The 21,688-nt window shown below is 46.5% G+C and overlaps 1 protein-coding gene across 15 annotated transcripts in view; it reads left to right on the top strand.

Moving 5' to 3' along the window:
• PNPLA6 (patatin like phospholipase domain containing 6) overlaps positions 1-21,688 on the top strand; it is a 118,497-nt gene that overhangs the window by 77,788 nt on the left and 19,021 nt on the right. For 8 of the 15 annotated variants that reach the window (XM_053298806.1, XM_053298803.1, XM_053298802.1 and 5 more), the window contains 5 exons: positions 1,436-1,552; positions 8,331-8,400; positions 11,252-11,368; positions 11,965-12,081; positions 21,534-21,682. In XM_053298806.1, coding sequence (XP_053154781.1) covers positions 1,436-1,552; positions 8,331-8,400; positions 11,252-11,368; positions 11,965-12,081; positions 21,534-21,682 — 570 coding nt within the window. The remainder of the gene's footprint in view (positions 1-1,435; positions 1,553-8,330; positions 8,401-11,251; positions 11,369-11,964; positions 12,082-21,533; positions 21,683-21,688) is intronic. The other 7 variants (XM_053298807.1, XM_053298817.1, XM_053298810.1 and 4 more) reach the window with 3 other exon arrangements.

Below are 21,688 nucleotides of genomic sequence, written 5' to 3'. Positions count from 1 at the left end.
ATATTTTTCTCAGATGGGGCAGTAACTATCTTTCTTGCTTCTTGCTGAAGGAGCAGCTAGGAGGCTGGGTTCAGACAGTGTGGAGCTAGGATTAAATCCTGGCTTCATGCAAAGCCCTCCTCACTCCCCTTTGCACACAGGGCTCACAAGAATTTTACTTACAATTCTGGTTCAGAGCACGCTAGAATCACTTGTTATGTCTGAAACCGAGCAATCCTGGATTATTTTGACCAGAGTTCCAAAATAAACTCTGAATCTGGACACTTTAGTTGCAATAACCAGGATTGCTCAGTTACATATAAGAAGTGATCCTGGAATATGCTTAACCATATCTGGATTCAGAAGCAGAATTGTCCATGCATGAAGGGGAGGGAGGAGTGCAGGATCTCGAGTTCTGGGGGCATTGTACAAAGCCAGCATTAGAACATAAGAACAACCCTGCTGGATCAGGCCCAAGGCCCATCTAGTCCAGCATCCTGTTTCACACAGTGGCCCACCAGATGCCGCTGGAAGCCTACAGGCAGGAATTGAGGGCATGATCTCTCTCTTGCAGTTACTCCCCTGTAACTGGTATTCAGAGGCATCCTGCCTCTGAATGCTATTTAATTCTGGTTCTAAGTTACATCTGAACCAGCCCTTAGAATTCAGAATTGTAGGGGAACCAGGGTTTCTTCTCACTAGAGTTTTATTGTGTATTCAGGTTTTCAATTGTGTTGAGGAAAACTAGAAGTTTTAAAGCACAAACTCACCTGCATCTGGAGCTGGAAATTTAAATTAACAACCTCTATCCATGGTTATTAAGAAAAATACCTCAGAATGATGGATTTTGGATCAGATTTTTGACACTGCACTTGCAAAGTGAAGTTAATATCAGTCTGCAAGAAGCAATTGTAAATGTATTGAATTAAAAATAAATAAATAGAATTTAGCAAAGTTGTAAAAAGCTATGGGAATGAACAAATTAACACTAAAAACAGATATGAAAAATGTAGTAAGAACATACCACAGTTCCGGTGAATGGCTAAATTCTGAGTTAGCCTACCTGTATAACTGACTAGCACACTCCATCCCTGAACACATTGTTTAGAACTTAATTTCACTGAAAGCAATCTGTTTACTTCCAAGTAATGCATTTAGTACCAGATTGTTGATTTTTATGTTCTCGTCTTATGCTTATTTCATTTTGAACATTTTGTCTTGAGTCGATTTCCTTTTTTGTTTGCCAGAATTCTGTTCATCATAGCAACCTAAAAGCCCAAATGCATTGCAAAGATTCCCTCTAGGCAAGGTCCACTTTCTTCCCTAATTCCAAAGTAGAAGCCTATCATTGCAGACTTCAGTGGAGCTGAATCACAGCTCCTTAGCCACCTTTTTCTTTTTGCCTTATCCCTGTCTCCTGTCCCCATTCCATTTTACCTGTCTGTTTCTCCCACAGAGCATGAATTCAGTGTTTGCCACAGTGCTGGACCTCACCTACCCCATCACTTCCATGTTCTCTGGCTCTGCCTTCAACACCAGCATCCACAAGGTGTTCCAGGACAAGCAGATTGAGGTATGTATCCCCACCTTTTGGGCTTGAGAAAGGTTCTGTGTGCCTGGATTGCACTGTGTGTGCAGTATTTAAAATCTAGTGAAGAATCCATAATGCTGAGCCTTTCTATGGTGGTGTTTTTCTTAATAAGGTAGAGGCTGCTAGTCTAAATTTCTGAAGCCAGATGGGGTTGAGTTTCAGTGCTCTACACAGACTTCTTGTTTTCCTCAACAGAAGCGGAACAAATTATGCAAAATCAATCATATCTGTAGAGCTATGTGTTGTTTATTTGTGCTACAGAATTTGACTTTTGGCAGAATTTTGTTTGGTGTGTGGTGAGTATGTGAGCATTTGCAGAAACCTCAGAGTACTGCCAGTCCACTCTTCTACTTGAGCTGCTGCATCTGTCTCAGTGCTGGGCAGAAGGGCTGCTGCTGCTCTTCTGACTTCATACAGCCCTGGGGCAGATCCAGGGGTGTGTGCTCAAGGGTGCAGTTGCACCCCCTGTGAATTTGGATCCAGATCGGCAGTTCCTTGGCAACAGCAGAGTTAAGGGGTGTGTGTGTTAACCACTTCCTGCTGCTATTCCTGCCCTCTCCCAGCAGGAGGAGTTGCCGCAGCAGCCTGATTTCCCCCCATTTGAACCTGCCAGGGCCTTCCGCTCATCGTCGCAGGCCCTGCTCATGGCCCCGCCACTAACAGATCCATTAGCGGGTCTAGAGACAGGGCCTTTTTGGTTGTGGCCCCTCGGCTTTGGAACGCCCTCCCTGAAGAGCTTCGCCATGCTCCCCTCTCTCAGTATTTTTAAAAAACAACTTTTTAAAAATATTTTTAAAGAGGCTTTTTAAAGCTCCATCTTTCATTATATCTGGGTTGTTTGGTTTTTAGTTTTCATAATTCTCAATTTTTAGCTTTTAAAATAACTTTTAATTTGAAATTTAATACTGATTGTGGTTCTTAGCCTGAATTTTAACTTGTTTACTTAAGTTGGTAAATTTTATTACGTTTATTTTATATTGTATCTTTTTTATTGTTGTGAGCTGCCCTGAGCAATAGTGTGCTGGAGGGGCAGGGTATAAATATTTTAAATAAATATAATAATAGTAATAATAAATTTGTTCTCCTGGGATCTTGTGCTCCTCCCCCACTCTGGCCGGCCTTTGAATGTACTGCAATTTGCCATGAGGACAATGGAGTTGCTGAATGGGAGGTGGAAGCTGGCTGTTGGGCTTTTTTCCCCACCAGGAATGTAAAACATTAACAAACCCAACCCTTATCTGTTGGCGTGTGTGTGTGTGTGTGTGTGTGTGTGTGTGTGTGTGTGTGTGAGAGAGAGAGAGAGAGAGAGAGAGAGATTTGTTCCCCTTGCCTAAGCCACTGTGTTTCTCTTCCCACCCACCCCCCTGAACTGTGTGAATATTCATACATGTGAGAGAAGTAATCTCAATTTGTGTGCATGTGTTTCGTGTGTGTGTGCGTGTGTGTGGGGGGGGGGAGGGAGTGTTTTACACTTAAAACCCTCTTCATCCCAACAATATACATTCTTGTGAGGAAATTAGTCAGTTGAAAAGTATTAAAAGCTTTAAAAAGAATAAGAGAAGAAAAATTCTCTAACAAAATTGATCTGTTTTTGGTTTTGTTCCTGAAGATACTAAACTGCTTATAGCTCTAATCTGGTCTCTGTGTGTTGGTTTCTCTCCCCGCCCCCATTAAAAAATTATATGTTGCTTTTTTTAGTAGCAACAAAGTTCTCAAAATGGCTCAAATAGCAAAATATGAGAAAATGGTTCTTAACATGTTTCCCCTTATAATCATTACTATTTTATTTTGCTTTGTGTTTGTAACAGTAGCTCATATATAAATAATTTACATATTCTTTTTAATAAGCTTGTAATGGACTAAAATACCCCAACTTCTTGAAAGTAGCGTCACAAATTGCTAAAATGAACATTAAGCATTTCCCCTTCCCCACCAAAAGTCTATTTTTATACACTTGTTTCAAAATAAGGCTTTGCAAATCAGATCACAAGAAGCTCATTTTAAAAACTCCCTTGCCCATGAAAGGTTGTCTTTAAATCCTAAAAAATTGGGGTAACTCCATATATGACATTCTGCTGTGCTGTTTGAAATCAAATTGGTGGCTTTTCCTTCTGTAGTGTATAGACACACACTATACACTGTATATACACTGTAGTACGTACATACACTGTAGTTTCATATGATTTTTACTTAAATGGAATGTGGGTTCATAGAAGAGATCAAACTGGGCTGCTTGCTGCTGTGACAGGTGTAAAAGAGCTATTTGGATTTGCTTCTGAGTTCATATGTTGAGTATGATTTTAGTGCATGTGGCTAAAAGTCAACATAAATATGTATATGTTATAGACACACACATTTTATTTGACACAAAGAGTTCAGAGTAGTGTACATGATCTTCCTCCCCATTTCTATCCTCACAACAATCCTGTGAGGCAGGTTTGGGGAGAGAGAATGTCTCACCTAAAGTCCTTCAGCGGGTTTCATGACTGATTGGGGAATGCAAGTCCCCCACCGTGCAAAATCTGGTATCAGCAGGTTTGTTTGTTTGTTTGTTTGTTCAATTTCTATACTGCCATTCCAGAAAAACTGGAATATACTGCCAGAAAAAAGGCGCCACAAATTCTTCATTGTGACTCCCTCCTCCTCCTTCTTCCCCACTTAGGTAATTTTGGAGATGGGACCTAATGAGCTTATGCCCCCACCACCGCAAAATCAGTATCTTCTTGGTATATATACATTTCACCACAAATCCACAAGTCTGGGTCAGAGTGCACTTGCCAAAAAAAGAAAAGGGGAAAAAAGACTTTGCAAGCCCCAGTGGATTCACACAGCGTTTGACCATTCACAAACTCCAAGGAGAGACTTCAGTTCCAGAAGTTTTTGAAATTTTCTGCCATGAAACAAGTCACTTGTATGACTTTTAAAGTTTTTTTAAAAAATTCAAAAAATCATTAAAATTAACTGATTGACCAATCTACTTCAAAATCAATACACTGAGTCCTGCTAACCTGTCCTACATCTGTGCCCAATTTCAGAACTCCATTCCAGAAGTTTAAACGTGGAGAAATAAACCACACATTCTCAACTGCTGGATGAAGACATCTCACATGGGTAATCACCACACCCCAGACGCAGGACAAACCAATTAAGCAAAGCCTTTAAAAGGAGGATAGTCCCTCCCAGTTTAGTTTGTCCTGCTACAGCACCAGAATGGTCAATCTTGCCTTGCTTCTAGCTTCCCCTATGTTTGTTGTTCAACTTCTTTGTCTTTGCTTATCTTTTCCCTTTCGCTTACTGCCTTTGTCCATTCCTTTAAAAAAAAATCCTTTTATTCTTTCCTCTATCTCCTTCCTTTCTCTCCTTCTCTTCTATATGAAACCAATCAGGAATGGTGTTCTTAACGTCCTGATTCTAAGAGGAAGGAAAGCTACAGCCATGACACATGTTGGTGCACGCCACTGGGAGTGGCCTTCCCTACGCCACTGCATCCATGTGGAGCTATGGGAAGTGGGGGCCGAAAGGCTCTGACCCTGTAGCGGGGTCTTTGGATATCCACCTGACTGCCATAGCATGTGCAAGGAAGTACAGCTGCCAAAAATCCCCCCTTTGGAGGTCCGAAAGCCCCAAAATGATTGTGCTGGCCAAGGACATCCTAGACTCCTCAGCAGGAAAGCAAGGCCAGTAACAGCCTCTAGTGGTCTCACAGCCAAGAGCCAACCAGCCAGAAAAACACTGAGCGGCAGGGAGGCCCTTTTCACAGATAGAGGGAGACTTTGTGGAAAACAGGGACAAGAAAAAGGCAGTTCCATTATATCTGTGTAAAGAGGACAAGCGACCTACCTGCAGGTTTTCCCAGCCATTTCAGTCCTTTCAACCCGACTTCCACCCAAAAGACCGAAACATCAGTGCCCTTCTGGAACAGACCTCAATTGAACACAAGAAGCAATGCTCCTAGACAATAGCTTGCTCAACAGCCCAAACCACGTCAAACTTTCTGACTCTTCGGCACCAAGTGCAGGAGGCTGCTTATCTCAATTCCTTCATGCCTAGGAGCCCTCCACAAATGGGTGCAGGACACTATTCTCCGTGGTTGCAAGAGAGAGTTAACTGTCCATCCCAATGACTGGTTCCTGCCAACTCCTTACTCTTTGTATCCCCAAAAACACGAGGGCCTGCTACAAGCATCTCAGCAATAGAAAAGGTTCCACCACATCGACAGAGAAGAGGCATGTTCTCTATTTTGTTTACCGTGCCCCAAAAAGACAGACCCTTGAGAGTGGTGCTCAACCTGAAATATCTCAACAAGTGGGTGAATCACAGAAAGCTCCACATGGAGACTCTCTGCTCCATAGCAGAGGCACTATACCTCAGGGATCACCTGACATAAGTGGATCTTACCAACACATACGTAGGGTAACTTTATTATCCTAATAAAGTTACAAACTCTCATTCAGCCCAGCATGGCACTCAGGAAGGTTCCACTTCTCACCTTGGTGCAGCTTCTAGCCCTGGAGGCGGTGCCATAGATGCGCTTCCACCTCTTTCAGTTAGGAAGCTGCCATATACTGAGTCAGACCATGGGTCTATCTAGCTCAGTATTGTCTTCACAGACTGGCAGCGGCTTCTCCAAGATTGCAGGCAGGAATCTCTCTCAGCCGTATCTTGGAGAAGCCAGGGAGGGAACTTGAAACCTTCTGCTCTTCCCAGAGCGGCTTCATCGCCTGAGGGGACTATATTGCAGTGCTCACACATCAAGTCTTCCATTCATATGCAACCAGGACAGACCCTGCTTAGCTATGAGGACAAGTCATGCTTGCTACCACAAGACCAGCTCTCCTCTCCTGAGTTCAGTGGTTCCTGTTACCACAGAGGTCATGGATCAGAGCTTTATGCCAACATCAAATAAGCACAAAGTTTGCCTTCAGGTAGACCTGTGTGCCTCTCCAAGCAACACACACCTGCCACACTTCTTCTCCCACTTTCCATGTCACCAAGCAGAAGCTGTGGATGCGCTCTTAGCGCCTTGGCCCTTGGAACTCCTATATGCTTTCCCACCAATCCCTGTACTTGGCTGTCTGCTCTGCCACATACGTCTTCTCAGAGCACAAGTCATGGTTCACAGAACTTCTCCGCCTCGCCGCCATCCATGGTTCCTGTCAATAGCCATGGATCTCCCCAGCCAGGATCCAGTAGTACACAACAACACAGTGTGGCTCAGGCTTGCCACCTGGTGACTAAGCACAACATATTAAGACATGGCTATGTTCAGAAAGTCTTGGACACCATCCTCGTGTCCAAGAGAGCTTAGACCAACAGAATATACCAGACCACATGGCACGTCTTTCTCCGCTGTGCTGTCAGTGCAAGCTCTTAGTGGATCACCAAGCTGGAACTCTTTCTCTACTTGCAAGAGGGATTAGATAAGGTCCAGAATCTGCCTACTCCACTTAAGGTCACAGCTCACTCTATACGTTCGATGGCTACCTCAGCTGCATTCTCCACAAATGGACCTTTGGACAAGATCTGCAGAGCAGCGATATGGTCATCCCATCCATGTTTACAAGACACTACAAATTAGACCTCATTTGCTTCTCTCAAGCTGCCTTCAGTAGACGTGTGCTACAACATGTTCTTCCACCCCAGTAGCCTTCCCAGGGTCTCTAGCTGTGGCATGTCCCAAGTGAGATGTCCTCACCAAGCAGCTGAGAAAGGGGCATTGGTTTCTTCTTGCTGCTGGAATTGAGGACATCTTGACCCACCCTGGGCATCCACAGCTGCTATAAAGTGTTCTTTTCTGTGTGTTTTTTCCTGTATTCATTTTCTCTTTACCTTCTAGAAGCTTTATTTGACTAACCAAACTGGGAGGGGCTGTCCTCCCATGCCTTTTAAAGGCTTCGCTTAATTGGTTTGTCCTGCCTCTGGAGTGTGCTGGGAGAATAACCCATGTGAGATGTGTTCAACTCCAGCAGCAAGAAAAAGCCTTCATGGTAAGTGACCAATGCTCCTATCCCCATAGTTCCACACATGCACCTCACCATGACCCTGAAGACAAGGGCACAGCACACTAGAAGGTAGCAGTGGCAGCAGCAGGACAGAGGGGAAAGCTGGTCTTGTGGTAGCAAGCATGAATCCTCCCCTTTACTAAGCAAGGTCCACCCTAGTTTGCATTTGAATGGGTGACGTGAGCACTGTAAGATATTTCCCTCGGGGGAGGGGGTATGGGGCTGCTCTGGGAAGAGTATCTGCATGCCTGCATGCAGAAGGTTCCAAGCTCCCTCCCTGGCATCTCCAAGATAGGGCTGAGAGAGACTCTTGCCTGCAACCTTGGAGAAGCCGCTGACAATACTGAGACAGATTGACCAATGGTCTGACTTGGTATAAGGCAGCTTCCTATGTTCCCTATGAGGGCACGCACACTGGGCATTGCTGGCCACTCAGCCTCCGTTGAGCTCTGCAGCTGCACGTTGGATAGCTCTGCAGTCAGAGACCATAGCTCTTCCTCTGGAAGCCCCACTCACCGACCGAGCTGCTGATCATCAGGTGGAGAGAGGATGGGGAGCCTTCCATTGTGGCCAGGGAAGATCTCCAAGTTGGCATTGGGTGGGGTGAAGAGGAGATTCCTGTTGCTGGAGAGGTCCTCCAGGAGATCATGGGACCCTGTAGGACTGTCCGGGCCCAATGGTGCCTCTGCTCTCCTCCCTTCTCTAGCAGATAGAGCCTTATGCGTGACTTCTGTTCCGTTCTGCTCTGTTCTTTGCAGGATCTGTGGCTACCCTACTTTAATGTGACAACAGACATCACAGCCTCTGCCATGCGAGTCCACAAGGATGGTAAGTATGCATTTTTATTCAGCACAGAAGCCGTGACAGACCTTTGGGATCAATGCACATCTCTCTCCATGCCCCTTAAATTCAGTGGTGGCCTGTGAAGCCCCTGTCTTGTTGGAGATCAAGAGGTTCAGAGGGCAACAGCTTTTTCTAAGTGAGGCTTGACTGCATGCCCAGAATGGATCTCTTGCATTGATGTTCCACTTTGGGCAAGCTGTTCTGTGGGGAGGTGGTGCAGGCAGCTGCATATCCAGATGCGAATTGCCAACATTCCCATTTTGGGCTGAAACACTCTGCCCCCAAGCATAAGAAGGGGCCTGAGAAAAGGTAGTACGCCCCCAGCCCACCAGAGTACCTCTGTACTTACTTTAGAAGCCCGTCATGTAGCCTTGGTGGGTAAATGAGAGCGGTCAGAGCCCATGTGCTGATGATGGGGAAGAAGAATGTGCTGAAAAAGCCCACCAGCAATATGGATGTACCTTTAGAGCAGCCAACAAAATTCCAGGTCCTCAGGCAGGAGGACTGTGGAACAGGAGTGCAATGTTCTGTTGCATTCAGAATGTCCAGTGGGAGCTGGTGTTTCTTCTGCCCCAGATCTCTCTCTCACATGCACAAGGTGTCCCAATGGTATATACCTTCCCTCTCTGTCCACACCTACTGCTTGGTTTGCCAACAGCTGTGGGAGCAGCTGTTCCCCTTTCAAAGTCCAGACCAAGCCCCCTTTAGGGAAGCATTTGCTGTCTCCCCAAATCCTGGCTTGGCCTTGCTAGGACTGGCATAAATCACACTGGGTCTGGTTCCCAAGGGCCTTTATGTTAGGACAAGGCCAAAGCTTTCCTCTCATCTGTGATCACAAGACAGTGAAGACGGGACCACGTGGGAAGGGACCAGAGATCTGCCTTCAGCCTGTTGAATGGCAGGGCAGGAGGAGTTGGGAAGGTTGAGGTAGCCACCCATAGCTGACTTAAGCCCTCACAGTGGCTAGTCCAGGTCTCTGGCACCAGTGCAGTTCAATTCCTTTAGCTCAAAGGCCAAACTTGGCAGTGCAGAGAGTGCTGTGTAATCCAGACTATGAATTGCTTGACATGCCCCTTTTTGGTAGCATCCTGCTCACTCTCCAGCCAGCCCCTGGGTCTTCCTCTCCTTGTTTCTGCTCTTCACTAAAACCACTAACTATCTCACTTATTCTATATTCCTGTGTACTGGAACAGCCAGACTGCAGGGGACTATGTCAGCTAGAGCCCTCCCACATCTGCTTTCCTAGGAGATTGTGGCTGTTTTTCTAGTTATTTCCCACAGGTTCTGTAAGGGGCAGGCAGCCTTGTCCAGCGGGATTTTGACATCAGGTTGCTGGGAGGTGGAGGGGTTATGCAGAGGAAGGAGGTGGGTGGGATTTGCTTGTTTCCCTCCTTGCCCCATTGGCTGTTGCAAGTATCCGATCTCACCTGGGACATTGTCATCAGCCATGCCCATCTGGCAGGGTCTGGGGGAGGGGCTGTAACTGCCTGGCTCTCTTCATCCTCTGACCTGTCCTTCCTAACACAACTAACACACCCTTTCCTCTTCTAACAGACCCTGTGTGTGCACACATGCACATGCATGTGTTCTTTCATAATAAGGAGTTGGGCCTTTCAGGCTAAGGTGGAAGGAGTTTCACTGCAGATTTTTTTGTCTCCTGTGAAGGATAGTTGTAGAGCAAAACTTCATTTTGGGGAGCAGGACCTTGTGCCCTATTCTGATGCCAGCCTTTTGGGCATTTGAGGCCCTAGTCATTTTCATGAAATGCTGCCCAGTGATAAAAATATGTTTAGTCCTTCTTCATGAGGGGTAAGTGATGTTGCTTGTTCTGGAATGAGAGTGAGGAAAGGTGGACCATTTGCTGCAGTCTTAGCTTTCTGTTGGTGGTGATATCTCATTTGCAGCACTTCTGAGGCCAACAAAGCACTTAACTGTGCCTTCCTCACTCATCCTTGCCATGCCTGCATTCCACTGGGAGCTTCTCATATTGAAGCTCAGTTGAATTGTATGGCTGGGCTCTTGTCCAGCTCCCATTCACTTCATTCAATGGGTGTATAGTAGTTTCCCCTCTGCCGTCTTATGACCCAGGTGGCCACTAGTCCTGTGTTATAGGCAGTGCTCAGCTTGCTTTCCAGTGACCTGGGGATTCAAAATGAGCCTCCCCATTCTGGCATTCTGCCCTCTTGGCCATGATAGCTCACATGAGCTATCACTGAGGACATTATCCAATACTGTGTGATGTGCCTGGCTCCATTCACCCACGGCACAGGGCTCTTCTTTTCCCAATAGACTGGGCGGCCCTGATCCCAGGCCTGTTGTCCTTAACGTGGTGAATCTGTGGCCCTTCACTGCTTCAAAGGCTGGGGGCAAGTGGAAGAAGAACTTGCTGAGAAGGGCTGCAACTATGCTGGGCCAGGAGAGAAGGCATTCAGCTTGGTTGTGAATATGGAGGTGCCCGTGGCAACTCTTGCCCTCATGGAATCAATCACAGTGTCTGGACACAGGCAGAGTCTGGCAGTGTTCCTTCTAGCTTAAAGAGGCTGGAAAGGCACCTAGCCACTCTGCGGGGGAGAGGGGCAAGGTATCATGCCCCAAAGCATTTCAAGTGGCAGGGTTCGGTGTCAGGTAAGAAGCCCATGCTATCGCCTACTCTGACCTGACAGGCATGGCCTTCCTCCACTGAAGGAAGCCTTCGTAGTACACCCCCCTCTCTCCTGTGTGCACTTTGTATTTCTGAAGCTTCTGTCATGATGTCATTTCCTGTCCTGTGCTCCTCTACCCTTCCCCTTCCCCTCCCCTCCCTTCCTTTGATTGAATCTCCATCTTCATCCGGCAGGCAGCGTGTGGCGCTACGTCCGGGCCAGTGCATCTTACACCCCCTATTTGCCTCCTATCTGCGACCCCAAGGACAGTCACTTGCTTGTGGATGGCTGCTATGTTAACAATGTCCCAGGTCAGCATCGCGTTCGCCTCACTGTCTTGGCTGGTGGACATTGGGGATTCGCATGGCTCGGGGTGAGGGAGACTGGGGCACAGCTTCCTCTGCCCGAGCCACTGCTGTCCTTCTTTTGCTAGGGCTGGACATGACAGGCTTGGGGCTGCAAGCCTGGCTCCTACCCCACAGACACACTTTGCTCAGGCTGACAATTCCGCATGGCATGGGAAGCTGGCCAACCGTGGGGCACGTGCAAAGTACATAATCATAGCATGTTTGAGTTGGAAGGAACCTTGGAGGGGTCTCTGCTCAGAGCAGGGACCTGCCACAGCACAGCCATTTGGCTAGCCAGGTGGAATTGGGGCTTGGGCCGGCCGTTGGGCCACTCACATGGGCGTGGGAGGAGCTGAAGTGTTGGGTTGGGGTCTAGGCAGCCACTCTACTGCACTTTATTTGGCTGCTCTGGAAAGTGCCGTGCAGAATTCTCCTGCCTGAGCAAGTGGCTGGGCGGGCTGGGGCTTTGCTGCACCTCTCTCCATCCCTCTCCTGAAGGGCTCAGTGCTGCTCTGGGTTTCTCTCTGCTCTTCTGATTGCATTTGTTCCCACACGGTTAGGCTCGCTGTGGCGGTACGTGCGAGCTAGCATGACCCTTTCCGGGTACCTACCGCCACTCTGCGACCCCAAGGACGGCAATTTACTGATGGACGGCGGCTACATCAACAACCTGCCAGGCAAGTATTGGAGACAGCAGCCTTGGAGACAGCAGGGCAGCTTGCTGCAGCTGGCGGAGGAGGAGGGTTGAGAAACCCTGCCTGGCCTTGCAGCAGCTCCACTTAGGAACATAGGAAGCTGCCTTATACTGAGTCATACCTTTGGTCCATCTAGCTCAGTATTGTCTACCCAGACTGGCAGCAGCTTCTCCAAGGTTGCAGGCAGGAATCTCTCCCAGTCCTGTCTTGGAGATGCCAGGGAGGGAACCTGGAACCTTCTGCATGCAGGTGCTCTTCCCAAAGTGGCCCCATTCCATAAGAGGAATGCCTTACTGGGATCACATGTAGTCTCCTGTTCAAATGCAAACCAGGGCAGACCCTGCTTAACAAAGGGGACAATTCATGCTTGCTACCACAAGACCAGCTTTCCTCCTTAAACCTTTCCTCTTATACCTTAAACCTGCCTTATCTTCAGGTGTGAGTACCCAACTAGCAGCCTGTGGAAGAATAGGGAATGGGATTTGGGGGAAATACCGTCCCAGTGGCGTAGGGAGGCCAGAGGCAGCCACAATTCAGCCCACTGCCAGTGGGGCCCCCAGCCACACCCCCTGGGTCTGACATCAGACACAGGGGGTGTGACTGGGGCACGGGGCACGGCCCCTGAGCACGACAGCCCAGGTTCTTTGAATCCATTTGTTCTATGATGGCTCTGCCCCTATATCTTCTCCTCCCCTTACCTGTGGAAATAAACATGCGTCAGTTTCTTTGGGCTTATTTGGATGGCTTTGGGTCTGATGTGGGTGATTAGGCTGAGTTTCCCATGTCTCCTCTGTCTGAAAGAGCCTCTCTGCTTGCCTCTCTCACAAGGGGAATGTGTCCTAGTAAAAATGCACTGTTGCTGCTCCATTGGGGCACTGCCTGGGACTTAAGCATCTGATTCCACACCCCCAAAGCAAGAGTTTGGGAGCATCATGTCACACCGAGAAGCCAAACCCATGCCCTTCCTGAAGCAGTCTTAAGAAAAAGGAGAATGCATTGCATTGTGATGTTTCAGGGATGTGAATCCTGTGCTCTGTCTGGCAGGTTCACGCCTGCCTGCAGCTTCCTTTCCCATTGGTCTCCTGCTTCTCTCTCTAACTCCATGCTGTAGGTGGCATGAGAGCACGATTCTTGCAGGCTGTGCAATCTGCATGGCAGGAGTTCTACTTTGAGCCCATTTTTGCCAATGCAAGAAGCCCAAAGACAGCCCCATCATCAAAGAACATCTATTACTATCAAGGAATGCTTGAGTTGCTTGTGATTACCCATCACACAGCTAACCTTTTTTTTTTGCAGTGACACAGGTGCTGGGATGAAGAATAGCAGAGAAGGCATTGGATATAGGCTGACAGCTCTGGCTATTTAACAATGGCTAAAATTACCACTGCATTTTGCTGGGTGGTGTGGTGGTGGTTCTCAGTTGCTGTAGTCAAGGCCATCTCGATGGTTATCCCCCTCATGTGCTCCAAGGCAGGACTATGTTAATTAGCTGAAAATAGAAGCCTCTAGAGCCTGAGGGGGATGACCCCGCCCAGTTCTTACAGTCCTGCGTTGCTCCAGGCAGACATTTTCCATTCGCCTCTATCTCTATCTCTATCGTCTGCTATTATTAGCCTTATTCCTTACCTTCACAATTTTTGCCATTACCTATCCTACTTCTATTCATCTAACATCCTTCCCATATATTTTCCTCCCCTTGCTCCGAACCCCCCCCTCCCTTCTTCTTTCTTCTGTATGGAGCACGCAGGTATGCTTAAAAACATCTGCTTACCAACTGGGAGGGCTGGGGGTAATGCTCCCCATAATTTGAGAGCCCCAGGAACTCTGTTACTGAGCACGTCCTTGCCGGCCGCCTCAGAGCTGCCCGGTGCAACTCAGAGTACTGCCGCTGTGAGTCTCCTGTCCTTGGGCTGCGAAACTCGTAGTACAGTGGCAAGGAGGGGAGGACCAGACACCGGGAGTCCTCCAGAACACCAGCCAGGAGCTTTGCAGCTGATCTCCCTGCTAAGGAGCTGTGGCCCACTCGCAAACCCGCCCCAACTCAGACGGAATTAAGAGCTTGGACGGAGAAGGCCACAATGGCAGTGGCTAGCAGTTCAAAGCTGCAGCTTTCCCAAAATGGCAGCCATGACAAAAAGGGCGCAAAAACCACTAGTGGCCCTCAGGAATTGCAGAAGCGGCACTCTGTCAACCCTTTACAGCCCTTTCATTCCTTTCGGCCCCCTTTCAGGGGCCGAGACAGGGACTTCAGACCACAGCAAGGGGCATGGAATCGTCAGCGATGCCCAACAAGGAATATGGGGAACAACAGAAAAGCTTTCAATCAGTCAAAACTGTCAAAGCAACAGCCATGACTCAGAACTGACAGATCTGGGGGGCTGCCTGTAGGGCTACTTCCATGCCTGGGAGCAGTCCACAATGGACAGGTGGGTCCTAAATCTAATACAAGAGGGATACAGAATAGAACTGAATGGTCCTCCTCCCCACAGATTCCTTCCAACCCCATTCTCCCACTCCATTTTCAAGCACTCAGAGTTAAAGAAGGCAATCCAGCATCTCATGGACATAGGAGCAGTGGAGCATGTGCCTCACAGCCAGGAGGGAAGGGGCATTTATTCTATTCTGTTCCGTCTCCAAAAAGGACAGCTCCAAAAGAGCAGTATCCGCCTTGCACTCTGTGAATTCCAACAGATCTTGCATGGACAAGATATTCCTGTAACAGATCTTACAGGGACAGGACGACAATACAACAGCAAAAGCCCATGTGAACAGACAGGGGGGAATGAGATAGAGATCCTTACACAAGGAGGCAAGCCTTCTGATGACATGGGTGGAACTACACCTGGGCTCCCTGTCGGCACATCACATGAAGGGGGATCTGAACTGTCTGGCTGATTGTCTCAGCAGAGAGGACCTGTTGCCAGGAGAATGGTCTCTAAACACAGACGTCTTCAACCAGTTATCTCGCAGGTGGGAAGGGCCAGTAATTGACCTGTTCACCACACCACAAAACACAAAACTACCAAGGTTCCTGTCCAGGTTCCCATGCAGGACAGCGGAAAACACAGACGCACTGTCAGCCCACTGGCCAACATGAGTGCTATATGCTTTTCCTCTGACCCTGCTAGTTACGCACGTGCTGAGGCGCATCAGGATCCTATGGGAGGTGGTCATACTAGTAGCTCCCTTCTGGCCAAGGAGACCTTGCTTCGCGGAGCTACTACATCTCAGCACGTCAGAGCCGTGGTTTCTTCCACTCATTCCGGACCTACTGATGCAGGAACCAGTGAGACATTCCAACCTGGCCTGGTTACATCTAGCCACATGGAGACTGAGCAGTGAATCCTAAGGAATCAAGTCATCCCTGATAATGGTGGTTTTACCACTGTGGCGCTGGTGGCGCAGTGGTAAAACTGCCGCCCTGTAACCAGAAGGTTACAAGTTCGATCCTGACCAGGGGCTCAAGGTTGACTCAGCCTTCCATCCTTCCGAGGTCGGTAAAATGAGTACCCAGAATGTTGGGGGCAATATGCTAAATCACTGTAAACCACTTAGAGAGCTTTGGCTATAGAGTGGTATATAAATGTAAGTGCTATTGCTATTGCTATTGCTAATGTCTCCAACACAATCCTTGCCTCCCATAGGGCCTCCACAAACAGAGTGTACCAATGTACCTGGAGGGCATTTTTACATTGGTTAGCACGTCACAGAGTCCTCAGAGGACAAGCAACAATTCATCATCTTCTGCAATTTCTGCAGGAGTGTCTTGACAAAGGTTTGAAACCTAACACATTGAAAAGGCAGGCAGCGTCACTGGTGGGCCTTATTCCTGGCATTTCTATAAGGTTGAATCTCTCACATCCCCCCCTTAGACCTTTCCTGAGAGGAGTGACATTGTTATCTCCACCGATGTCACACCGCTTTCCATCTTGGAATCTGAATACTGTTTTGAGGGCGCTGCAATACATTCCATTTGAACCCATAAAATCAATTCCGTTAGGATTGTTGTCTCTCATACTGGCATTCCTAATTGCTATCACTTCAGCTAGACGTGTGTCGGAACTGAGAGCTTTATCTATACACAAGGCCTACTGCATATTTACAATGAACTCAGTTTGCCTGATATCAGACCCTTTGTCCGTACTAAGGTGATATCACAATTCCATCAGTAACAAGATGTTTTCCTTCCATTCTTCTGTCCACATCTGAAACATCCTCAAGAGAAATTGTGGCACAAATTGGACATTCGACAGTGCCTTAAAACGTATATCACCAGATCAGCGTCATTCAGTAAAACAGACTCTCTGTGTCTTTTCTACCGGGGTCAATGAGCAAGGCAGTGACTTCTCAAACTATTGCTAGATGGATAAGGGCATGTATTGCCCTGGCATATGAAACGCAAAATATTCGGCCTCCCTTAAGCATAACAGCTCATTTTACAAGGGCGGCAGCTACTTCAGCCGCATTCTCGACCAATGCGGCAGTCCAGGAAATCTGCAAGGCTACAACCTGGAAAAACCCGTCAACTTTCACACGACATTATAAGATGGACATTTACACCTCTGGCCAGGCAGCTTTTGGTAGATGGATGCTACAGGGGGTGCTTCCCCTGGAGTAGTCAAGAGTGCATCCCTCCCTTGCAACATACAGGCTTTGGTATGTCCCATCGAGATGGCCTTGACTACAGCAACCGAGAATAGAGCATAGGTTCACTTACCATGAAGGCTTCTTCTGGTTGCTAGAGTCAAGGCTGTCTCGGCCAACCCAGTTCAGTGCTTCTTGGCTTACTCCTGGGAGATCATTCCCTTGGGTTCCTTGACTAGTCAGTACAAGAACTGGTTCATACCTTAATTGCAAGGGAGGTTCAGTATTGGTTGCTGACGCGACTTACCTTTTTATTCTATTTGCATTCATGTTATTCTATGTTGATTGTTCTAAATGTTTTAAAATGTCAGTCTTTATTTGCTAACTTGACCTGTAAGAACTGGGCGGGGTCATCCCCCTCAGGCTCTAGAGGCTTCTATTTTCAGCTAATTAACATAGTCCTGCCTTGGAGCATGTGAGGGTGATAACCCATTGAGATGGCCTTGACTCCAGCAACCAGAAGAAGCCTTCACAGTAAGTGAACCAATGCTCCGTTCTGCTGTGAAGGCAAAAGTGCAAATATGCCATTGCACTAGTGTTGTACTAGGCCAGGCCTGCTTAACTTAGGGCCCCCCAGCTGTTTTTGGACTACAGCTCCCATAATCCCCAGGTACAGTGTCCAATAGAAATTTAGATAATAGAAATAGAAATTTAGGGCCAACAAAAGGAAGTACTTTTTCACACAATGCATAATTAACCTATGGAATTCTCTGCCAAAAGATGTGGTGACAGTCAAAAGCCTGGATGGCTTTAAGAAGGGTTTAGATAAATTTATGGAGGACAGCTCTGTCAATGGCTACTAGTCTGAGGGTTACAGGCCACCGCCAACCTCAGAGGCAAGATGCTTCTAAATACCAGTTGCAGAGGAGCAACAGTAGGAGAGAGGGCATGCCCTCACCTCTTGCCTGTGGGCTTCCCAGAGGCATAAATCAGCCTTGGGCCTGATCCAGCAGGGCTGTTCTTATGCTTTGAAGTAGCTGCAGCCACCATGTTCTGCCCTTTCCAGCATAAATAATTAAATAATAATAATAGTATTATTTCTTGTTTACACAGTCAGACAGGTGTTATTGACTGGTGTGTTTTATCCAGACATCAAGTCCTTCCCAAGGACCTGGGATGGCTGAATTTTATTGTCAATTGTTATAGATATCGTCGCAGAATATAGGCTGTTCCCAGTAAAGCTGCTTTTTGTAATTGACTGATGGTGATTTCTGTGACCCCTATGGTGTTGAGGTGCTCTTCAAGGTCTTTTGGAACTGCACCCAGGGCGCCAATTACCACTGGGATTATTTTGGTCTTTTTCTGCCACAGCCTTTCAATTTCAATTTGTAGATCTTTAAATTTTGTGATTTTTTTTCTATTTCTTTTTCTTCTATTCTGCTATCCCCTGGTATTGCTATGTCGATTATTTTGACTTGTTTTTCTTTCTTCTCGACTACAGTTATATCTGGTGTATTGTGTGGCAGATGTTTGTCTGTTTGTAGTCGGAAGTCCCATAATATTTTTACATCTTCATTTTCTTCAACTTTTTCAATTTGATGGTCCCACCAATTTTTGGCTACAGGTAGCTTGTATTTTTTGCAGATGTTCCAGTGTATCATCCCTGCTACCTTGTCATGCCTTTGTTTGTAGTCAGTATGTGCAATCTTTTATTATTATTATTTCTTGTTTACACAGTCAGACAGGTGTTATTGACTGGTTTGTTTTATCCAGACATCAAGTCCTTCCCAAGGACCTGGGATGCCAGAATTTTATTGTCAATTGTTATAGATATCGTCGCAGAATATAGGCTGTTCCCAGTAAAGCTACTTTTTGTAATTGGCTGATGGTGATTTCTGTGGCCCCTATGGTGTTGAGGTGCTCTTCAAGGTGTTTTGGAATTGCACCTAGGGTGCCAATTACCACTGGGATTAATTTGGTCTTTTTCTGCCACAGCCTTTCAATTTGTAGATCTTTGTATTTTGTGATTTTTTTCTATTTCTTTTCTGCTTTCCCCTGGTATTGCTGTGTCGATTATTTTAACTTGTTTTTCTTTCTTCTCAACTACAGTTATATCTGGTGTATTATGTGGCAGATGTTTGTCTGTTTGTAGTCGGAAGTCCCATAATATTTTTGCATCTTCATTTCGACAACTTTTTCAATTGTATGGTCCCACTAATTTTTGGCTACAGATAGCTTGTATTTTTTGCAGATGTTCCAGTGTATCATCCCTGCTACCTTGTCATGTCTTTGTTTGTAGTCAGTCTGTGGGATCTTTTTACAACAGCTGATTAGGTGGTCCACTGTTTCATCTGCTTCTTTACAAAGGCGGCACTTGCTGTTTGTTGTTGACTTTTTGACTTTTGCTCTTATTGCATTTGTTCTTAGTGCCTGTTCTTGTGCAGCCAGTATTAAACCCTCTGTTTCTTTCTTCAAGTTGCCATTCTTAAGCCATTGCCAGGTCTTGGTGATGTCTGATTTTCATTATTATTATTTGTGGATAACAAGAAGAATGGTGTTGTGCAAGACTGGTAAAAGAACAACAACAACAAATTAAAGAAAGAAACCAAAATATGGGGTGTCAAATGATTTCTGTACAATGACAGGAAAAGAAAATCTAGTTATTTGGAGACAGCAGGAAGAGCAGTTGTCAGTAACTGGCAAAATCTTGTAATTAATGAACTAGGAGTATAATGCCAGAAAAGCACATTAAAAAAAATTAAAGGGTGATTAATTTTGTTGATAAGCAAAACTAATCCATGAGCTGAAAGGAGGAAGAGAAGTTTGCCAAGAGCGTATGTTTGCTCAGGTTTGGAAGTTGGAGGCAGGCTGAGCTGCCGCCACCACCACCACCACCCATAAGTCACCACCCACACCTCTGCAGCTTGCACTTGTCTATAGTTATATGTCTATAGCTTTTCCTCCTCCTGTAATATTTTGCCTTTCAAATTCATGTTAAAAAAAAATGCTAATCAAAATGACTGATTTTCCATGATTTGGAAGACCAATCATGGTAGAAAAATCCACTAGGGTCTCTACCTTGTCTTAGAAGTCCAGCAATATTGCCTGTAGGAAACAAAAAAGATGGAATATGTAATTGTCTGGAAATATCTGTGGTTAGCCTTCTAGACTTGTTATACCTGTTGTGCTCTTTAGAATCCTTTTCATAATTTCTCAATATCCATCTGATTGGTGCCCAAATGACAACCTCCCTGGTAAGGTCTTGTCAGTGCTGGCTGAGCAGAGAAGGGCTGTTACTCCCAAAGCTGCCGTGCTTTTTTCTGCTGCATCTGTTACTGCATCGGTCTTCTGTGCTGCAGCATATTGTTGCTGACTCCATGTTCATCTTGTCATTCATTGTAACCGAAACAACAGAGAAGCCTTCTTTGCACATAATGGGGAACAGGGAACATAGTTGTTTGCCCCCATTCTCCCCGCCACATTCCCAAATGATCCCAATTTGCAGCATGGGAGCCTGAAAGAGGGGAGTAATTGGCTGCACAGGTTTCCTCCTTCTCATGAACGACAGCCATGGCAGCCAATCGGAGATGGGAAGAGGGAGGAGCTTCCTACCTTCAACTCCAGTTACAACCACAGGCAGCCTTCGGACGACATACCGCTGCTTTCTGATTGGAGGTCTCAGTGGTGAATTCAAAGAGGAACTGAGGATGTCAATTCAGGTTTGTGGCTGGTAACTCCAGGTCAATTTTCTGGCGGAACCAAGGTTCCCTGCATTCAGATGACCACAAACCCAAACCTCTGGCATGGTTGCCTCTTATTTGGCATGATGTCCAAAGGCTGCAAGAGTATTGGTTCTGCTTGGCTTTCGGTCATGAAGAGTCAGATTCTGGCTCTTGAATAGATTATGTATTATGTGCACATTTTCTGCTTTTGATAATTATGCAGGAGGTACAAAGAGCATTAAAGCTTCTCTCTTTTGGAAGCCATTCTTAGCCACACTCTGGCTTCTGAGATCCTCCCCAGGCATTGCCCAAGTAGTTTTACAGTTATTAGCCCAGTGCCATAAAAGAGTAGAAATTTGCTTTTTAGAAAAATGGAAGCTCAGGATGCACCAGATTATTTGCACAACGCAAATGTAAATAAATTCATTCTAAGTGCAGTGCAAGCCAGCTAAGCCCTACATATCAACCTTAGATTAGAATTTGCAAGATGTTACCATTTGTGGATTGTGTCTTGCTAAAGGAAGTGCTAAACTGACCATATCATCATGGACCTGATCAGCCAGAAGGAAGTCTCCACCAGGGTCTCTTATGAGGGTCTCATATAAGCTTATTTGAATTTCCAGCAGCACATGAAAAGGGAGACTGGATGAGGAACTACAGCTGTATTCTGTCTCCTTCATGGAATTGTTACAATTCCTGTTAGGAACCCAGAGCACAGAGGCCTCGGAAACAAAGTTGACCTTGTTTCTTGCTGCAAAAATGAGTAGAAAGGGAGTTGGTGGCATCGTGTAAGTTTCCCAAACAGGGTTTTAGTGTCTGTAATAGTAGCATGGCACAATGGTGGATGGTTTCAACCGTGTTGTAAGGAGTGCCTTGATATCTATGAAGAGAACACGGTCCACTCACTCCCCCATTTCCTCAAGGTGAGATTCTAGCTGGGAAGGAGAAGCAGGGAAGAGAGAGTTCCTCCTCTCTTACTGGTGGTGTTGGTGATTATGCTTCTCCATCCCACTAACTCTCTGATACCATCATTCTCTCAGCCATGGTCCATGGCCACCCTTCTAGAAATTAATGTTGCTTCCAGCCCTTCCCCTGAAGTAGCTCTCTGCCTGTCTCCTCTCAATGTAGCTGACATTGCTCGCAACATGGGTGCCAAGACTGTCATTGCCATAGATGTGGGTAGCCAGGACGAAACTGACCTATGCAACTATGGAGACAGCCTGTCGGGCTGGTGGTTGCTCTGGAAACGCCTGAATCCCTGGGCTGAGAAGATCAAGGTAAGA

This window comes from Hemicordylus capensis, chromosome 2 (assembly GCF_027244095.1).
Source record: "Hemicordylus capensis ecotype Gifberg chromosome 2, rHemCap1.1.pri, whole genome shotgun sequence".
Taxonomy (NCBI): domain Eukaryota; kingdom Metazoa; phylum Chordata; class Lepidosauria; order Squamata; family Cordylidae; genus Hemicordylus; species Hemicordylus capensis.
This window is presented reverse-complemented; position numbering and strand designations above follow the sequence as displayed.